The sequence below is a fragment of the Vulpes vulpes genome, chromosome X, assembly GCF_048418805.1.
Source record: "Vulpes vulpes isolate BD-2025 chromosome X, VulVul3, whole genome shotgun sequence".
NCBI classification, from domain to species: Eukaryota; Metazoa; Chordata; class Mammalia; order Carnivora; family Canidae; genus Vulpes; species Vulpes vulpes.
This window is the reverse complement of record NC_132796.1, coordinates 8347637-8367225: the sequence shown is the minus strand read 5'-3', so window position 1 is coordinate 8367225 and position 19589 is coordinate 8347637. Positions and strand designations below refer to the sequence as shown.

The 19589-nt window shown below is 38.7% G+C and overlaps 1 protein-coding gene and 1 long non-coding RNA gene across 2 annotated transcripts; both read right to left on the bottom strand.

Annotated features, from left to right (window-relative positions):
- Nucleotides 1-615: 615 nt before the first annotated feature.
- On the bottom strand, nt 616-17149 carry LOC140596179 (uncharacterized). Its single transcript, XR_011998200.1, has 3 exons — nt 16805-17149; nt 16014-16143; nt 616-739 (listed from the first exon to the last, which is right to left on the bottom strand). It is a non-coding gene; the product is annotated as an uncharacterized lncRNA (long non-coding RNA).
- Nucleotides 17150-18450: 1301 nt separating this feature from the next.
- Nucleotides 18451-18623, bottom strand: LOC112932390 (large ribosomal subunit protein eL39-like). The gene has a single exon (XM_072744124.1). The coding sequence runs from the start codon at nt 18621-18623 to the stop codon at nt 18468-18470; it is 156 nt and encodes a 51-aa protein (XP_072600225.1). The 3' UTR covers nt 18451-18467.
- Between the last annotated feature and the right edge of the window lie 966 nt (nt 18624-19589).

Sequence of the window (19589 nt, the reverse complement as noted above, 5' to 3'; positions counted from 1 at the left end):
AAGGATCTTAACTTTCGGTAAAAAGGTAGTTTTTTCAAAGGAGAGATACTTATTTATCACGACCACTGAAGGTAAAGAAGCAATTAAATACAAACCAATTTGTACAGCCCACATAGCATTTTCTGTTTAAAAATCAAAACTTTTCATCCTGACAGATACATTTGTCACTGAGAAGATACCACTTTTAAAAGAAAATAAACACAGCACAATCCAATTTCCCTTGCAAAAAGGGCAGTCAGAAGTTTACTGTGAATGACAGCTTATTATTATACCATATAGTGGGACAAGCAGCTCAAATCAGCTTCTCTCTTTCCAAAAGTGCCTCTGGACAGTTAGTCTTAAGGAAATAAACAGCCAAAGTAGTATATGGTGTTATTCTTTTCTTTTATAGGCTATTCCTGCCTTACCTCCAATGTTCTTTTTTAAAAGTTAGAATTATTGATAAAATTTAGAAGGATCCCATCACTTTTATATCGCAGGTATCATTTTTGTATAATTCCAAGACACGGTCTCTTCAACCCATGTTCAAATAAATTCATCCTACCAAAAACACGAGCTAATCTCAGAAAACAATGATAGGACCCCTGATATTTGTACTTGAGGACTATTACTCACTGGCAGATATGTTCTCCTTCATCCTCTACTGCTTGGCCGAAGCCCCAGGGAATGGAAAAGCTCTGCCAAGTTTCTCCTTCAAGATCCTCGTCCATGGTAGGAAGGCAAAACAGCCCACCTTTTCCTAAGGATGGAAAGAAAGAGCTCCGTTCTTTATTCTTTTAAAAGAAGAATGATTGTATCATAGCAAACAACTGCTAGGCAAGAAGAGAGAGGAAGGAGAGGAGGAATCGATGCTGAGAGGCCAATCATATTTCATCACTCAGCTACTTGGAAACCAGATATGCTTAGACAATCACGTGCTTTGAGAGATTTGAGGATGCAAAAGAGGAGTAGCTCTGTCTTTTGTAAATTATTAACAGGGATTTTTTTTTCCTGACCATGAGCAAAGACGCACAGGTTACTCATTGAAGACAGAAGCAATCAGGTTTGGAATCGAGCAGATAAATCGACAAGTCAAGAAACGAGATTTCTTCTGATTGAAGTTCTGCCACTGACCACTATGAATCAAGACACCCCAGTGCAGTTAGAATCTAAGTGGTATTATACTGGGAATGAACTGGCAGCTTCTGAAGGTCTGAAGAGGTCATAACTGCAGTTTCAGCATTTGCCTCTGATGAAAATGAATATTTGCTCTTCCTCATCTGCAAACTTGCAATGGGGTGTTTTGCGCTCTGAGCTGGAGTAAAGCCACCTGCACACAATTCACACAAGCGCTGTTAGATTTCAAAGTGCTGCTTAACTTCTCTCATAGCTTTTTTGTGTTTCATCCAAATTTGATATGTAACATGTCTACCTTAAATATATTCAAAAGCTGCCAATTTAAATGCTAGATCCTACCCAGTAATTTAAACCCAGTGGAAAAATGCCAATCCAGGAAGCTTTCAGAAAGCACTGGTTTCTCATGGCAAAGATGGGACATTTGGGGCACTGTGTCGAGCAGTATGCAATGTCTCGCTTTCTCTAGACCAAAATTTCTCAACCTCAGCCTCAGCATTACTGACATTTTGGGCTGGATATCTCTTTGTTGTGGGGCTGCCCTGTATGTCTGAGGTTGTTGAGCAGCATCCCTGGCCTTAAACCACTAGATGCCAGCAACTTCTCCCCAGCTGTGACAACATTGCCAAATATCCCCGGGGAGGTAGACCTAGTGGTCTCTCCCAGCTGAGACCACTGTTCTAGATAGAACCATTTCTTTGGTGAAGTTGTTCAAAAGAGAAGGAATGTTATTTACATTTGAGATAGGCTCATGCCAAAGACTGGTGGTAGGTAAAATCAAGGCTGTGGGTGAACCATAGAACTCACATGCAGGTGGCCATTCGATTTGCCAAAATGGAGGCATATCTAAAGTTGGGAATACTGACTCTCCATGGACATGTGCTAAACTGCTCCCTACCTGTGATGATTAATTCTGTGTCACCTTGACTGGGCCATGGGATCCCTGGATATTTGATTAAACATTATTTTGGGTGTACCTGTGAGGGTGCCTCCAAATGGATTAACATTTGAATCAGTAAAATGAATAAAGCAGATTGCCTCCCCAATGTGGGTGGGCCTTATAGAGGTCTATTCAGACCTCTACCAGCGGTCTGAATAGAACAAAAGATGGAGTAAGGGAGAGTTTGCTCTGGAGTAAAGGAGAGTTTGCTCTCCCTGACTAGTCTTGAGCTGGGACGTGGGTCTTCTCAGGCACTCTGACTGGAACTTATACCACTGACTCTCCTGGGTCTCCAGCTTACAGATGGCAGATCATGGGACTTCTCAGCCTCCATAATCACGAAAGCCAATTCCTTACAATATATCTCAATGAATCCTTGTCCAAATACGTGTGTGTGTGTGTGTGCGCGTGTGTCTGTGTTTATTCCATTCGTTCTGTTTCTTGGAGAGTCCTAACTAATACACTACTATAGTTTGCAAGTTTCTCAAATCTGCCATTTAAAATATGCTAATTTCTCCTTAGTTACATATTCTTCATTTTACTTTGGTTTCTGTCATCCGATTGCAAGTAGGGTTTATTCTGAGCTGATCTTTGACAGCAAAATAAATCAAGGCAGAGATGATGAGGACATAGATTCCCTGCCTATCCCTGTAACCTTAACCAACCCTAGTTGAGATGTTTCCTAATGAGCTTTAGATTTGTGCAAAAAAAAAAAAAGCCTTTTCAATTAAATATAATAACAGCAGTCTATTTAAATTCAACACTGAGAAAATTAGGCAGATGGTTGCAAAAGCAAAAGTATGGTTCGAGTCCACAGGTGATAGCAGATATCTTGTCATTAAGAAGAATGGCATGCCTAAGGGAGCAATCTTGCAGACAGGATGTTGTCTTGGGAGAAGGAACAGCCTTCAGAGCCTCAGAATTTGCTTTCTGAGTAGGAGTGGGTGTGACCCAAAGGAAGGCGAGTTCCTCAGATGGTAAACTGTGTCAGTACAGCTGTCTGTCCACTCCAGGGCTTATTTTGGAGATGCGTATAGAGGGGTCAGTCTCTGAAGTGCTGAGGTTTATGCTTCCAGGGTCCTCTGAAAAAGGGTACTGAATAGGCAGGGAAAGAGAGGTACATGCCCCATTTGCTTTGGGATAGGAAGGAGAAACAGAATATTTAATAGAGCACAATGGTGTCCTGAAATGGGTAACCAATGTCCTCCTCTATGGACTGGATTAGAGGAGGAGGAAGCTGTCTGCCTTGGGAAATGTCCAGGATGCTCAGTATGGCCTGGATGGGGGAAAGACTCTCAGTTAAGTGCTGGGTCCTAGAAGCAGGAGCTTCAAGAAATAAATCTTTTTCCAGCCTATTTCCCATGTTTATTCCTTGGCTGTGTGGTGTGGATTTTTCTTTTCTTTTCTTAACTTGGCAACACTCATTTCTTAATAATGTCAAGAGCTACCAGCTGGATTATTGCAGTTTTACATTATAGCTGGATAGCAAGGATGTATTAAACACCTACCAAATAGTCTGCACAGTGGCAAATGTGAAAGACTTAGGTCCCATGTTGCTACCTTCAAAAAGCTTACATTCTAGGATTCTATGGAGAGATGGTAAATATCCAAAGTAGCAGATTTGGAACATGTCTTTTCACATCCTCATTTGTTTTTACATCAAATTGGATAATTTTGCCTACTTCAAAATACTAAGGTAAACTTTGACTGATTTTAAATTACTTATGAACATAATCATCTTTTCTGACTAGCCAATAGAAAAATGAGATTACTATTTTATAGTTGAGAAGATAATTTTATAGCACTCTAAGGAAGGTGTTGAAATTATTTCAAGTTGTTCCGATAAAGTTCTTAATTCTGCGTCTGACATTCAAGGTCTGACATTTCAGTGCCATGATTTTCCACCTCTAAACATTTGTTTTTTCCTCTGTCCTCCCATTAGAACACCAATTGCCTTTTTCCTGACCAAAATCAATCTTTCCTCAAACACCTGATTCATAGCTTACTTCCTATGATGCCTTCCACTTTCTCCAAGAGAATTAATCTCTCCACCTCGGTACTTCTAAAGGTCATAGTACCTCTATAAAAGCAGCTATCACATTCTGCCAAACATGAATAGATACTTGTGTACAATTTTGCTAAACTCCCTTATTGTTCTAATAAGCTTCTTGTAGATACTTTAGCATTTTCTACATAGATGACTGTGTAATCTACAAATGAAATCAGTTTTGCTTCTTTCTCTTCCCATCCTTCTCTCCCCACTTCTTCCCCTCACCTTAATGTACTGGTTAGAGCCTCCAGTACAACGTTGGATAGAAGTGGTAAGAAGGGAAACCCTTGCCTTGTTCCAGATCTTATGGGGAAATCACTCTTAAGTAGTAGAAAGAGCTCCTAAACTGAACTTTATCAAAAATTTTACAATGTGGTGTTCAACAGGGTGGGTGCAGAAAAAATATTTTTTGTGTTTCTGAAGAGGTAGGGATTTCCTAATAAATTTTGCCGAAAACTTGGGAGCCAGAGAGAAGAGCAAGCCTTGGGAAGGTAATTTAGAACAGTATAGATATGAGAGTACTCCAGAGAGATTCACCTAACTCGGGAGATATGTGTTAACATTTCAAGGGAAAATGAGGCTCAGGGCCTTGGAGAGCTAGAGGCATTCAGGCTTATCTGGTCCTTAAGAAGATTTAATTATATTCTCAAAGGTTAGAATGAGAACACAGGATCCTTTCATCCCATCTCTAAGAAGCAAAAGTTTTATTCCCTCTTTCTGAGAGAAGAGGGGAAGACAACTGCCTCTTTCTCCTGTATATAAGCAGAGAAAATCCATTCTTCTCCATCCTTCACCTATGGATCATCTGTTTCCTCACAGAGGCAATTTTTCCATCTGACTTTCATTGTGAGGCCACAATGGGAAGGTCTGGAGCAAGGTTGGCCAATGGAACGATGATTATGTAAATAACACTAATGATAGTCTGTCTCTGACTCAGAAACCTCATGGATACAATCAGGATAAAATTAATGAGATGAGTATTAAAAACCCAACAAAAAGTAAGTAAGTAAATAAGTAAATAAATACAAACCCAACAAAAATACTCGGTGCTTTGCTTTCTGTCTCTCTTGCTGCAGGAGGCTGTAAAGAATAGGTCTTAATTTTCTGAAAATTGGTATGCTTTCAGGTCGAAAGCAGCCTCTATGCTCATTTACCTGTCAGGTTTCTCCTTCATTTTTTTTTCTGTGATTAAATATATATAACATTAAATTTGCCATTTTAACATTTTTAAATGTACAGTTCAATGATATTAAGTACACTCACAATGCCATGCAATCATCACCACTATCTATTTCCAGATCTTTTTCATTGTCCTCCAAAGAAACTCTGTACGCCTTAAGCAATAACTCTACATAACCCCTTCCCATACCCCCTGGTATGTATCTACAAATTTGCCTGTCCTAGGTACTCATATAAGTGGAACCACACAGTATTTGTTCTTTAGTGTTTGCTTTATTTTACCCAACCTCATGCTTTCAAAGTTTATCCATGTTATTACATGTGTGTGAATTTCATTCCTTTTTACACATGAGTAATCTTTCATGGTATGGATGGGCCACATTTTTATCCATTCATCTGCTGATGGACACTTGGGTTGTTTCCACCTTTTGCATATTGTGACAAATGTTGCTATGAATATTGGTGTACAAGTATGTTTGAGTTCCTGCTTTCAATTCTTTTGAATAGACACCTAGGAGTGAAATTGCTAGATCATATGGTATTTCTATGTTTAACTTTTTGAGAAACTGCCAAACTGTTTTCCACAGCAGCTACACCATTTTTCATTCTCACAGCAATGCACAAGGGTTTCAATTCGCCGCATCCTCGCCAACGCTTGTTATTTTACATTTTCCTTCACTTTTGTGCTTTTGTCAGCTCTTCAGTAATTTTAAGCTTTATAAAAAATATTTTATCCAGAGAATTGGTCTGAATAACTGACCCTGCCACTTTCAGAAACAGGAGACCTCCTTTTACTTCTTCTATAAACTTCTATGATAGTACCACACAGATTTGGTAATAAACCTCAAAGTAATATCATTGGCTCTATTAAATAACACAAATTTAACAGAGTAAAACTTAAAGATTTAATTGGCTTTGTTGAATGATTCATGAATTGGGCAGCGTACCATCTAGCAAGTAGAAAGGAACCCAAGGAGCTGTACAAAATGGAAGGCTTTTATAGACAAAGAGGGCAAGGATAAAGAAAGACCAGATTACGTCATCTCCTTTAGGGGATAGAAGAAGGTCTATGTGACAGATTACCTCATTGGTACTAACCAGGAAATTCCAGACTGACCCATTAAGACTACATTCCCAGGGAAGTCTAAAACTACAAATAGGTTAGGTATTAAACCCTGCTTTGGTGACGTGGGCCTGGTACAAATGACTCCATTTGGGGCCTATGTTTTTTTTTTTAACAGCTCTATAGCATCAGAGAAAGCTTTTACTTCTGATACAAAAGTTGGAACAAATACATCTTTACTTTTACACTAAGACATATATTATTTTGAATTCCTAGATGCATTTTTAGTATTGCTCCATGTACAGGTTTTTGCCCTTCTCATGTGGCTGACACACTATTAACAAAGAGTGAACATGTTAATTCTAAAACTATATCATCCACAGAATAAATGATTTTAAGTTGAAACCACCCTTTGGAGACCAGCCTGCTTAGTGTTTCATAAAAATCATTTTCTCTAATAACAATAAAAGCTGATTTTAATGAAAATCGGGGACATGCTAGTGCTACTCTTCTGTTATCTATATGCTGTCATTTGTTTTTGTATTTTATTTTCTCTATAAAAGAGGAAATTTCATATAAGCTTGCTGAGGATAAAACCAATCTTTTTCAGCTTTGAACTTATAGTTAGAAATAATAAACATAGGATGAGATTTTATCCTTCCTGCAGAAAGAAAAGGAAGTGTCATTAAAAACATAAATTGAGGGCAGCCCAGGTAGCTCAGCGGTTTAGCGCCACCTTCAGCCCGGGGTGTGATCCTGGAGACCTGGTATCGAGTCCCCTGTCAGGCTTCCTGCATGGAGCCTGCTTCTCCCTCTGCCTGTGTCTCTGCCCCCACCCCCCCCCCGCCTTGTCTCTCATGAATAAATGAATAAATAAATAAATAAATAAATAAATAAATAAATAATAAAATCTTAAAAAAAACATAAATTGAGGGGCACCTGGGTGGCTCCGTTCGTTAAGCATCTGCCTTCAGCTCAGGTCATGATCCCAGGGTCCTGGGATCCAGCCCTGTGTTGGGCTCCCTGCTCAGCAGAAAGGCTGCTTCTCTTTCTCCCTCTGCCCCTCCTCTGCTTCATGCTCTCTCTTGAACTCTCTCAAATAAATAAAATCTTTAAAAACATTTTTAAAAAACATAAATTGATTAAAATCTTCTGAAATTGAATGGGGACTTTTTATCCCAAACTCCCTCTGTCAAGCTAAATGCTCCAGTAATATTGTTCAGGGTTCAGATAAGTTGGCTATTAAGTAAATTAGCTTTGAACATACAAGTGGCATTCAAAAACCTGGCTAGCCATGAAAGATTTAAGTTGAATTGTACCTGCAATGAAAAATGAGGAAAGGATTAGAAAAGCTCATTACTTAGAATTCACACAGCAATTCATATTTTCTATGCTTCTATAATCAGATGCAAGTCATTGCTCTAAAAGGCCCTATGCATTTTTTAGTGGGCATCATTTTCCATAAAGCTCACAATGGCAGAATTTCCTATTTTTACCAACCTTCCTTCCTATCATTTATTCAGTGTTTACTGAGCACCCAAAGTGAGCCAAGCACTGTGCTAGGCAGCAGAGCTAGAGAAATGAATAATGTCTGGGCAAGGTCACTGACTTCAGCATCTCCTTCCCCACAATGTTTGAGACTGCTGGCTGCAGTTTTGTCGTACCCAGTTTTTGCCTCCTTGTCCAAGCTCTTTGATCATTCCTTATCCACCACTTTACACCCATCTACTATTGGGTACTCAACACATCTTTATCTCGAAAGCATTGCTATTTGGGTCTGCCTCACTCCCTCTACATTCCACATCTTCTAAGCCAGTCCCCATCACTCTTCTTTCCTCAGCTCTGGAACTGGTCAGGTACAATGCCCACTGTTCCCAGTGAGAGTTGGGATTAAGGATGACAGGTAAAATACAGGACTCCCTCTATATTTGAATTTCAAATAAACAATGATTTTTTTAAGTATAAGTATATCCCATGTGATATTTGAGATGCAATATACTTACAGGAAACAATTATTTGACATTATCTGAAATTCAGATATAACTGGGAGTCCTATATTTTTATTTACTAAGTCTGGTAACCCTAGTCAAGGTAAACAAGATACATTCCTCAAGGAACTGACCACTGTGAATTAATGCACATGTTACTAGATGAATTACAATAGGACTTGCTTGGGACTAGTCTGAGGTTGGGTTCCCCTAGAAAACAGACCCTGAGATAAGGATCTGAGTGCAAGTGGTTTATTTAGGAGGTGACATAAGAGAGAAAAGAGAAGGAAGTCAATGTGGTATGCATTAACCAACAAGTTACTGCTGTGGATAAGCGAGAACCCACTTCAGAGATGTCTCCCCTAAGGAACAAGAATGCCGCAGTATCTTTCTTCAGCTCACATTTGGCATTAATTGAGGACCACTCCTGAGAATCTGAATTCCCCTGTATTTCCAGCCAAGCATGTCTCGGCAGCCAGATGAAAGCCTCTGGCAGAGTGATAGTGAAAGCCCACAAAAATGGTGAGTGCCATGGGGATACGAACAGGCACTGCCGTGACAGCATCTGCTACAGTGATATCTCTGGATCATGGGCCCTGTATAAACTGAGTTAATTTGGGAATCAAATTTAAGTCCAAAAATCATGAGAAATAAGAATTGGGAAAGACCTCATAGATAATCTAGTCCAATTGCCTTATTTCACAGATCAAGGTGTTATGGCTCAGAGAGTTACTTACCCAAAGGCAAAGAGTTACCTATTGACAGGTCTAAGAGGCTATTTTGAATTATTATCAGGTCACCATCAAACACTGATGGATGACGTGCAAAGAATTTTCACATTTCATAGACTCCGGTACAAGGATTCTACACCCAAAAGAGAAGTAGCTTTTTGAGTTTGGTTAGGAGTGGGATGTTGGGCAAGCAGGAGAGTTATCTGGTAATTATGTAGATTCATGCTATCACCATGAGCTGAAAATCCAGCCTCCTGCTTGGGTCTGGGAGACAGAATAGGGTATAAATTAGGAATCCCATCTCTTGCATGCAGAGGTTGTGCTGCACCAGTACCATGTCACTGACCCTTTTCTGCTCCCCATCCTCAGGTCAATGAGGTGCCCTGTGTTACCCAGTTCACATCAAGATCCCATCTAAAAAATGTCACCTGGAGGAGGCTGGGTTCACCTCTCCACTTCATCACTCTAGTATTCCTCCAGAGGAGTCTCACACAAACCTTAGGGGTAGATGGAATCCTTGTTCGGATTCTCTCCCAAAGTTTTGTGTGAAAATCAAGTGGGATCATGGTGTGAAATCTCTCAATTTCTATAGATATGTAGTCCATAAAAGATAACATACAACTGAGAAATTCCAGCTCCTGGTATAGAACTGCCACATAGTAGATGCTCAATAAATGTTTAATGACTAAGGGACAGAGTCTCTGAATTGCAATTTATGGCTTATCCTCACATAAAAATTCAATGTATTCTAATTCTTTTTGTTCAGTTTGTTGGAAACTCCTGATTTGGTTATGTTGTTCATTTTCTGTGATCTTTGATATAGGGTGCAGACGATAGTAATAGAAGTAGCTAAGGACAGGGGCGCTTGGATGGCTCAATCAGTTAAGCATCTGCCTTTGGCTCAGGTCATGATCTCAGGCTCCCTACTTAGTGGGGAGTCTGCTTTTCCCTCTCCCTTTGCCATTCCCCCTGCTTGTGCTCCTCTCTCTCTCAACTAACTAAATAAAATCTTAAAAAACAACAACAATAAAAGAAGTAGCTACGGACAAAGATGCCAAGTATGAGAAGAAATATGCAATGCAAATTCTGTGACCTGAACAAAATTTTTGCAGAACTAATGATTTTTGAAAGGTATTCATGAGACTTTTATTTACTTAAGCATTCATAATGTAAACCCAAACAAGAAAACCAATCAAGATGAAGTAATTGATTCTAACTTAATTTTTTTCTTCCCAAACCAGAATTTTTCTCCTGCAACATGTAGCAACTAATAATTTTCTTATCTGGCCCATAAATGACCTCACAGTAAGTCAAAGAAATTTAGCTGAGATTTTCATGTTATATTTAACATTATTTTCCACTTCTTAACTCAATATCCTGGACCCACACTTAAAGCATTATAGATAATAAATGAACACACTTTTCAGAATTTCTTTACAAACTCTTGACTTTCACTTTAGCAAAGCCCTTGGCAAAAGCAGTGGGAAGGTACTAATAAGCAGGGTAATAAGTGTATGGCTCCAAGCACTTAAATACCAAACCAGAGCAGTAAACTCAACCTAGGATATTCCATACATTTTTAAGACACAGGTGGTAAAACCTTTATGTCCATTTAATGAAAACATAGCTTCTTGAAATCATGTTTCCTAAGAAGACAATGAGGGTAATCTTAGATCATATTACTTTGAGTTTCCAAACATAGTTATCTTAGATTCCAGGATATGCAGATGTGAGCTCTGAGAAGGACCTCAGACACTACTGAGTCCATTCAACTCATTTTACGAATGACAAAATCAATGCCCAGAGAAGTTAAGTGACATTCTCCAACCTAGGGGTCAGCAAATTTTTCCTATAAATGTCCAAATAGTAAATATTTTAGACTCTGTGGGCAATATGATGTCTGTTACACCTACTTAACTCTGCCACTGCCATGTGAAAAACAATACTTCAACAAATGAGCATGTTTATTGGAACATAGGTTCCAATAAAACTTTCTTTATAAAAACTGGTGGTGGCCTGAACTTGGCCTATGAGCCATAGTTTGTCAGACCCTAATCTGGGTTGCACAACTGAATAATGTCAGAGCCAGGTCAGACCTAACTCCTATAACTGACTATGTTTATTTATTTATTCATCAGACAATACCTATTAAGAGTCTACTGAATACCAGACATAAGGCAGGATGGTGGGGCACTTAGGTATAGTTGATTAACTCTAAATTCGGAGTGTAATATTTTATCTACAGGGATAAAATTTAGCAATCTCTACTAACTGTGTCTCAAGAAAACCTCTTCAATTGGAGATCAAATTTCTGATCATGGAAATCATCTATAAACACAAAAAACTGATCTCCTTTAGAGCTAGTAGCATAATTCATCTGCAAAGGTCTCTGTTTTCTAATGTGTAAGTGGAATAACCATTTTATTGCCAGAAAAAAACCATCAGCACTTCCAGGACTAGCATCCCTACCCAGCTCCCAGGTCATGAGCATTTCTTCCAAGGAATTCTCACACCATTTGGCTTAACCTACAACTACCCATCCTTCCTAATACAGGGTCTCTACCAACTGATACCATGGGGAAGAACTGGTTTCAAAGAAAAATGAGAAAACTAGATCCAAAGGCACTGGCTCAAATTAGGCAGAGGAATAAGACAAATGTTAATTCATTTGTTGAATCTTGCCACAAATATTTACCAGCCCCCAAAACATCCTGGGGATATTGGAGTATACTGTAGGAACAAGATCTCATTCTAGAGGGGCTGAAAGTGTGTGGGTGGGATTAAACATGTAGTGATAAGTTCTATAAAAATAAATAAATAAAAGAGAATAATGGAATAGAGAGCAACTGGGGCTATGGAAAGAGGAGGGAGCTATATGAAATACAATAATCAGGAAGGCCTCTTCAAGAAGGTATCTTTTTAGCCAAATCCTGCATGATGACAAAGAGCTAGACTCATAGAGGTCATGTGGGATAATGAGAAGCACCAGTTCAAATGCCCTGAGACAGAAACTTGTTTGGTGTGTTCAGTGTGGTTAGGCTAGAGCAGACACAGTGGTGCCACATGAGGTCAATACAGAAGGCAGGGGTGGCTGCAACTAGAGAATGTGTCTACAAAGCAAGGCCCACGCCTCGTGGAGCATGGCTCAAGACAGTCCACTGGGTTGCAAGATAACAGTATCCGCACTTTAATTTTTTGTCTAAAATAATAAGAAAGAAATTAAGCTTTGCTAATAGGTCATATGGAGATTGCCAGTGGTACTCTCTTAGTCAGGATGTCTGAAGGTCATGAGTCAAATATGTTACTGGAAATCGCCTGAAGGAATAGTTATCAAAGGGTCTGTCAGGCACCCAGAATACTTCTGTTGCAGTTGATACATACCTTGCTAAATGAATTTATAGATTATATTCTCAACTTGCAACTAAATTAACCCTCACACAACACATGAATGGCTTAAAGTTTTGTGTAAAGGAATCAAGGACTGACACTAATGCAAATAATGCAAGCACAAGAGAAAAGCAAGAAAATAGTGTTTATATTTCTCTTTCTCCTATTACAACCTCTTACAACAATGACAAATCCTAAGTAAAAACAATAATAATTTAATTCAATACTTTTGGGATATCTGGGTGGCTCAGCGGTTGAGCGCCTGCCTTCAGCTCAGATCGTGATCCCAGGATTCGGGATCAAGTCCGGCATCGGGTTTCCTGTGAGAAGCCTGCTTCTCCCTCTGCCTATGTCTCTGTCTCTGTCTCTCTCTCTCTCTCAGTCTGTGTCTCTCATAAATAAATAAATAAATAAATAAATAAATAAATAAATAAATACTTTCAAAAGTGTTTGCCACATTTCACATCATGATTCAGTATTTAGAATGTATATATAGATGTGTAAGTACAGATATAGAGATATAGGTATATAACCGAAAGTAAACTTTCTCAAAACAATACTTATTTATAACATACTCTAACATTTTGTCTTTTATTTTATTAACAAGTAGTATTAGTTATTATTAATATTATAACCTACCAATAAGTTGTGATGTTAATGCAGTATTTGAAAAATACTGGTATAATCAGATCTAAGGAGAAGTCAGCCACACAACATTGAAATTAAGGGATGCCTGGGTGGCTCAGTGCTGAGTGTCTACCTTTGGCTTTGGTCATGATCCCAGTGTCCTGGGATCAAGTGCCACATCAGGCTCACTACAGGGAGCCTGCTTCTCCCTCTGCCTACGTCTCTGCCTCTCTCTGTGTATCTCTCATGAATAAATAAATAAAAGTGAAAAAAACAGCATTGAAATTAAGAACACTCTCTACATATAGTACTGCTAACCATCTATCTCAGCACAAAAGTATATTTCCATCTTAGAAATTGGCTAGTGGTAGCATGAAGTCATCAAAATTTGTAAAATATTTTAAAACTACACATCCAGACTATGAAAACAAACCACTACCATATTTTTCAGTAATATTATAAACCTCATGGTTTCATGAGGAAGCAGCCCAAGTGTCCATTGACTGATGAATGGATAAAGAAAATGTGGTGTGTGTATGTGTGTGTGTGTGTGTATAATGGAATGTTATTCAGCCACAAAAAAGAATGAAATCTTTTCATTTACAATGACATGAATAGAACGAGAGAGTATTATCTAAGTGAAATAAGTCAGTCACAGAAAGACAAATACTATATGACTTCACTCATATGTGGAATTAAAGAAACAAAACCAGCGGGCAGCCTGAGTGGCTTAGCGGTTTAGTGCGGCCTTCGGCCCAGGGCGTGATCCTGGAGACCCAAGTCCCACGTTGGGCTCCCTGCATGGAGCCTGCTTCTCCCTCTGCCTGTCTCTGCCTCTCTCTCTGTGTCTCTCATGAATGAATAAATAAAATCTTAAAAAAAAAAAAAAAGAAAAAAAAAACAAGCAGAGAGAGAGAGAGAGAGAGAGGCCCCAAGAAACAGACTCTAAACTACAGAGAACAAATGAAGGTTACCAGAGGGAAGGGGGTGGAGGATAGGTAAAACAGGTGATGGGGATAAAGGAGTGTACTTATTTTGATAAGCATCAGTGATGCATGGAAATGTTGGATCACCATATTGTACACCTAAAACTAATACAATGCTATATGTTAAGTATACTGGAATTAAAAATTTTAAAGAAACCATGACAGAAAGACAATATTCAGTCTATTGCTGTACAAAATTTTACTAAACCTGAGTATGTTTAAGTCTCATTGAGGGGTGCCTGGGTGGCTCAGTTGGTTGAGTGTCTTACTCTTGGTTTTGCTCAGGTCATGATCTCATGCATTGTAAGATAGAGCTCCATGTCAGTCTTCAAGTTCAGCAAGGAGTCCACTTGGAAATTCTCTCTCTCTCTACCTTTCCCCCTGCTTGTGCATACTCTTATTCTCTCTCTCTCTCTCTCTCTCTCTCAAATCTTTAAAAAATAAATTAAAGTCTCATTAAAAATCTCTGAATATATTAATTCAGTAGTACAGTCACCCTCCCTTATCCAAGGGAAATACATTCCAAGACCCCTAGTGAATGCCCAAAACCATGGGTAGTACTGAACCCTATATATGCTATGTTTTGTCCTATACATACATACTTATGATAGAATTTAATTTATAAATTAGGCCCAGAAAGAAATGAACAATAACTAATAATAAAATAGAACAGTAATAACAATATACTATAATAAAAGCTATGCGAATGTGATCTCTCTCCTCAAAATATCATATTGTGCTGTCCTCACCCTTCTTGTGATGATGAGATGACACAATGCCTGCATAATGAGATGATGTGAGACTAATGACATGGGCACTGTGATGGAGAGCTGGGCTACTACTGACCCTCTGACAATATGTCAGAAAAAGAATCATCTACTTCTAGACTGCAGTTGACCATAGATAACTGAAACCACAAAAGGCAAAACCACGGGTATGAGGGGACTGCTGTGTGTAGTCTATAAACATGTGTATACATACACAGACACATGCATCTATGGATGCTTAGCATTTTTTGCTGAGGTGATGTGTGAACAAATAAGTTTGGAGACCACCACTACAGCTCACAAAATCTGTCTACCCTGGACCGTCAGTAGCTGTCTGTGGATTTCTAGGACCCCAGAACTGAGAATTGTGCTTTTTAAACCCGTTCCTCCTGCTATTGCCTAAACTCAATGTCTGTAGTCTTTTATTACCTAAACTACTTGCCTGGAAACGACCCACTTGGTGAAGCCCTTCTCCTTAAAGCAATTAAGTTGTAGACATAAGACATCATAAGGCCAGGCATGTAGTAGTCATTCCTATGCCAAAGCCTTGCACGAATCAGAGCATTTTGATTTAGCTTACTCTATAATCTGGATATCCTTTTAGAAGAATCAAATGTGTGAAAGGAGCTGGTGTATTCCAATCACCACTCATTTTACCAGTTATATAATCTGCCCTGGAATTATCTCCAAAGATAATTCCAAAGAATTATCTTTGGAGAGAGATAACAACCTGGTCTAGTCATATTAGATACATGAACCTCAGCCAATGTCTTAACCTCTCTATGCCTCAGTTTCCATATTCATAAAATGCTGAAAATATTTACCTATTTAATCTTATGGTAAGGATTAATTGGAAAATCTATGGAGTGCACCTTAGTACAATGTCCAGCACAGGAGGACTCCCTAGGCTGTGGCTATCACTGTTGCTATAGTTGTAGTAGTTACTCTTCCTGCGGAGATTGAGTTCTGTATAGCACATCTTCATATGTCCTACATAACTCAAAGAGATGTGCTTTAAAACAAATCAAGTCGCACATTTCCACATTCACGAATAAGAAAACAATACCACTCTAATTGTATTTGCAAGAAAACCAAACAAATCTTTGACAAAGATCTGCACTGCTATCTTGGCCACTTTGTTTTCACAGCCACTAGATCAATTTTTGAAATGATGACGCTCACCTGAATTTTTCAAAAATGAAGATGAAATGGAAGGGCGGGGTTTAGAATCTTGCATTTTATTTTCCATTCTCTGGGTAGAGTTGGGTCATTAAGCCACTTATTTTTTTCTCTTGGTCTCTTTTCCATCCACCTAGAAGATAAATGATATCTGGTTTTGACTATCTTCTGTGTACAAAATGTGTTATACATTTTTAAAGAACAACATAATCCACTCAGTTTTATTCATCACAAGAATTCGTCTCCTGAAAATGTCACAAATAGCTGTTCTTCTGACTTTTCTATCTCTACCACCCTCAATTTAAATAATGATTAATTTTATGAAACTACTCGTTACAATGAATTATAAAACCTCATTCACATTTTTCTGCACAGGAACAAACATTTACTAGAGAAAAATCCATTTTACTACCCAAGAAAATACTCACATTTTACTATAAACAGAAATTAAGAATGCTAACAAAATCAAAGCATGGGAAGATCAATGAAAAATGTCCATTAAACTCTTCAATTTTAGAATGTATCTTTGTTCTTAGGGGATTAGCAGATGAGTGGAAGTCTTCAGGGATAAAGGAGGCATCAATTCTCTCAAATATTCCCAGAGCAACAAGAGAATGACAGGATCATTTTGCATATAAAGACAACAGGGCTGGTTGCTTTTGTATTTGTTAAATAACCCCTGGGTCACTCAGGAGAAGCACATGCTTTCCCTAAAGGATACCAAAAGCTTCTAGTTGTCCAGTTGTGCATGTAAATCAAAAGTGCTGGCCACTTTCCCCTTCCCTTCTACTTACCCTGTTCACACTCTTGGCTGATTCCTGGGGGCTCTTGCATCCTCTAGCTGGCTTCCTCTGTCCTTTCTCCTCTGCTATGTCTGACCACCCTGTTAGCACTGCCAAGGCAATGCCCTTCAAGGATCCTCTCTTCTTCCTCTCTCATTCCTTCATTCTTGTTAACTTTCTGAGCAGTCTTTGTTTATTTATGGCACATATTCCCAGTAGAAGTTATTTTCACAGACTCATGCAATGTGTGCCACTTGCCAAGGCCGCAGGATGTGTGGGAATCCAGTTTTCCCTCCCTCTGCCTCTGCCTGGCAGCCTATTGTCTCCTCCTGTTAGCACCTGCAGCAAAGTCACAGCCTAAAGTTGTGACAGTACCATGAGATCCAAGGCAACCAACGGCAAGGTCCTAAACATAGAATTATTTCAATGCAAGACCAAAGTATAACCCAAAACTGAGTAACAGGCAAACAAGGAGCATGCTTTAACATATGTGTTTATCAATACTAAACTGACTCAAAGTAATTTCTGGCTGTCATAAGAGTTCTTTCACAAATTATACAAAGAAGGGGCATTGCAAATTAAAACATTGTATGGCTATGTCATAGCTCCTGATAAAATGTATTAAAAGGATACTGAGGGAAGAAAATAATAGAGGAAAGTATTTCTAAGCTGTCTTTGTTAAACACAACACATTAGTTCTAAGTCAGAAGTACTAAACTAGAGACAAAAATTAGTGTTCTTATGTAATGATACATAGTTTACAACTGAATTATGAAATAAGTTGTGTCATCATTCATGTAATAAGTCAAAAATATTAAGTGAGTCCCCACTACCAACACCAAGGGAAACCTGGGAAGGTCCTATAGACCTGTATAATCACCACCAGGTCGACCAAAGTCTCTTCAAATATCCATGTGATCTAAATTAAGCAGTGTGCTTGCCATACAAATGCATCTTTGAGACACTTCCCCGAATCATATACCTCCAACCAGGTTGCTACCCTAAACATCTCGGGTTAGTCCTAGTCCTTTATCTATGAAGCAAAAGTCAAGACAAGATTAAATATATGAGCATTTTGTTAATAGAAATACCTATGCAAAGGGAAATAACAGATGGGGTGAGGTAAGGTTAAGAGAACTAATAGACACAGGTTCACTAGGTAGAAGCATCCTAGACCCCCTTAATGTCTAAGGAAGGTTCAACAAAGCTGTCTGGGAGTTCCTGAGCCAAGGTCAACCAACAAAAGAGTTTGCCTCCTGAAAGAGCATGCTTTGGTATTCCCATTCAGTCACTGCTGAGGAGGAGGCCATGGGAAGAAAGAGCCACAGTGGATTCCAGACAGCAGAGGCTAGGGCCCTGGGGCAACTGTACCCCTGGGTAGGAGGCCTATGAGGTGAATTCTCAAGGACAACACACCACTACTACATAGAAATTCAAAGGTTTATATCGGCAATAAATCTTTTTTTTTTTCAGCTGAAAGGTCTCACATTTATTATTGAACCAACCTACTGGTATAGAGGCATAGTAACAGAGAAAAGAATTTCCTTGATAAGATATGTCTATTGGCCAGGTAGGAAGGATGTTTGCATATTGATAGGATAGGAACATGTGATCTCCATGCAGCTTAAATATGTGTGCCAATTATGTTTGCTATTTCATGATGTGCTATGCTTCCTCATAGACCCAGCTTGGTTCTTCTCCAGTGCCTCCTCTTGGAGTTGTACCTGATTTTATTACCAGTTTTCATCTGAATCCACTGGGGAATGGGAAGATTCTGCTTTTGTTTATTGGCCAGGAATCGCTTGATTCTGAAAGTCTTGTGAGAAGACATGGCGAGAACAGTCAACTACACACAACCAGGATGGAGGTGAAAAGGAGAGACTATATCTGCAATAAATCTTGAGCTTGGCATCCAAATTTCCCCTGATCTCCACCTTCATTTCTGGCACTTCCTTTTTTGACATTTTCACATTAGTCTAAGTAAACCTATGGTCCCCATATGAGCCCTGTAGGTGACCAAAATGCTTTCCCTCATAGTATTCCATCTCTCTATATTCTCCTCAGCTCAAATCCTCTTTTCAAGATCCTACCTACTCCACTGTAAGGTCATTCTTAAATGCCAATCTAACATTAAGACCATCTTCAAAACTCTTGCCCACAACCCCATCTGCTCAACCCCTACCCTTGTAGAAAGCTTCCTTCCCACTTTAGAACATCCATAGAACTTTGTATACTCTTCTATTTAGAGTATTAAGCACTTTCTATTTGCTTTAGTTCTTATAAGTTTTATCTCCATAGCAAACCCCAGGAAGGAATGTAAACATTTCAAGTGTGTGTTCCTGTACTATTGTACAAACAGTACATTGGAAAAAACAAATGAACTAATGAAAGATAAATTCTGGCCTGATGCATATCTATTGACCCAGGACTAAAAATAAAGCTAAAAGAACTTCTTTATGTCTTATTTTCTTATTACCATGTTTGTGTTGTTTTTTTTTTTTTTAAAAAAAAGATAAACAGGAATTATCAAACCCAAAGTAATATTGATTCTAAAATTCATGGCAAAAACTCCCACTGACCTAGGAAAGAACTGCTGCAGTCATAGAGAATTCACACAGTATAATTAGCTGACATAGGAAACTGACGCAATAAATGAATATTCTGTGAGAGATTTAAATATAAAATCCTATTAAATTAAACAAAGAGGCCATTAAACTGAGAAGGCTCTAATGCTGTGGAGATCTACAAAAGCAAACCAAAATCTAAGCCTCTAAATGCCTCAAAGTAACAAAATCAA

Excerpts from the sequence above, each read along its gene's own strand:
- LOC112932390 (XM_072744124.1), bottom strand. The coding sequence starts at position 18,623 with ATGTCTTCTCACAAGACTTTCAGAATCAAGCGATTCCTGGCCAATAAA.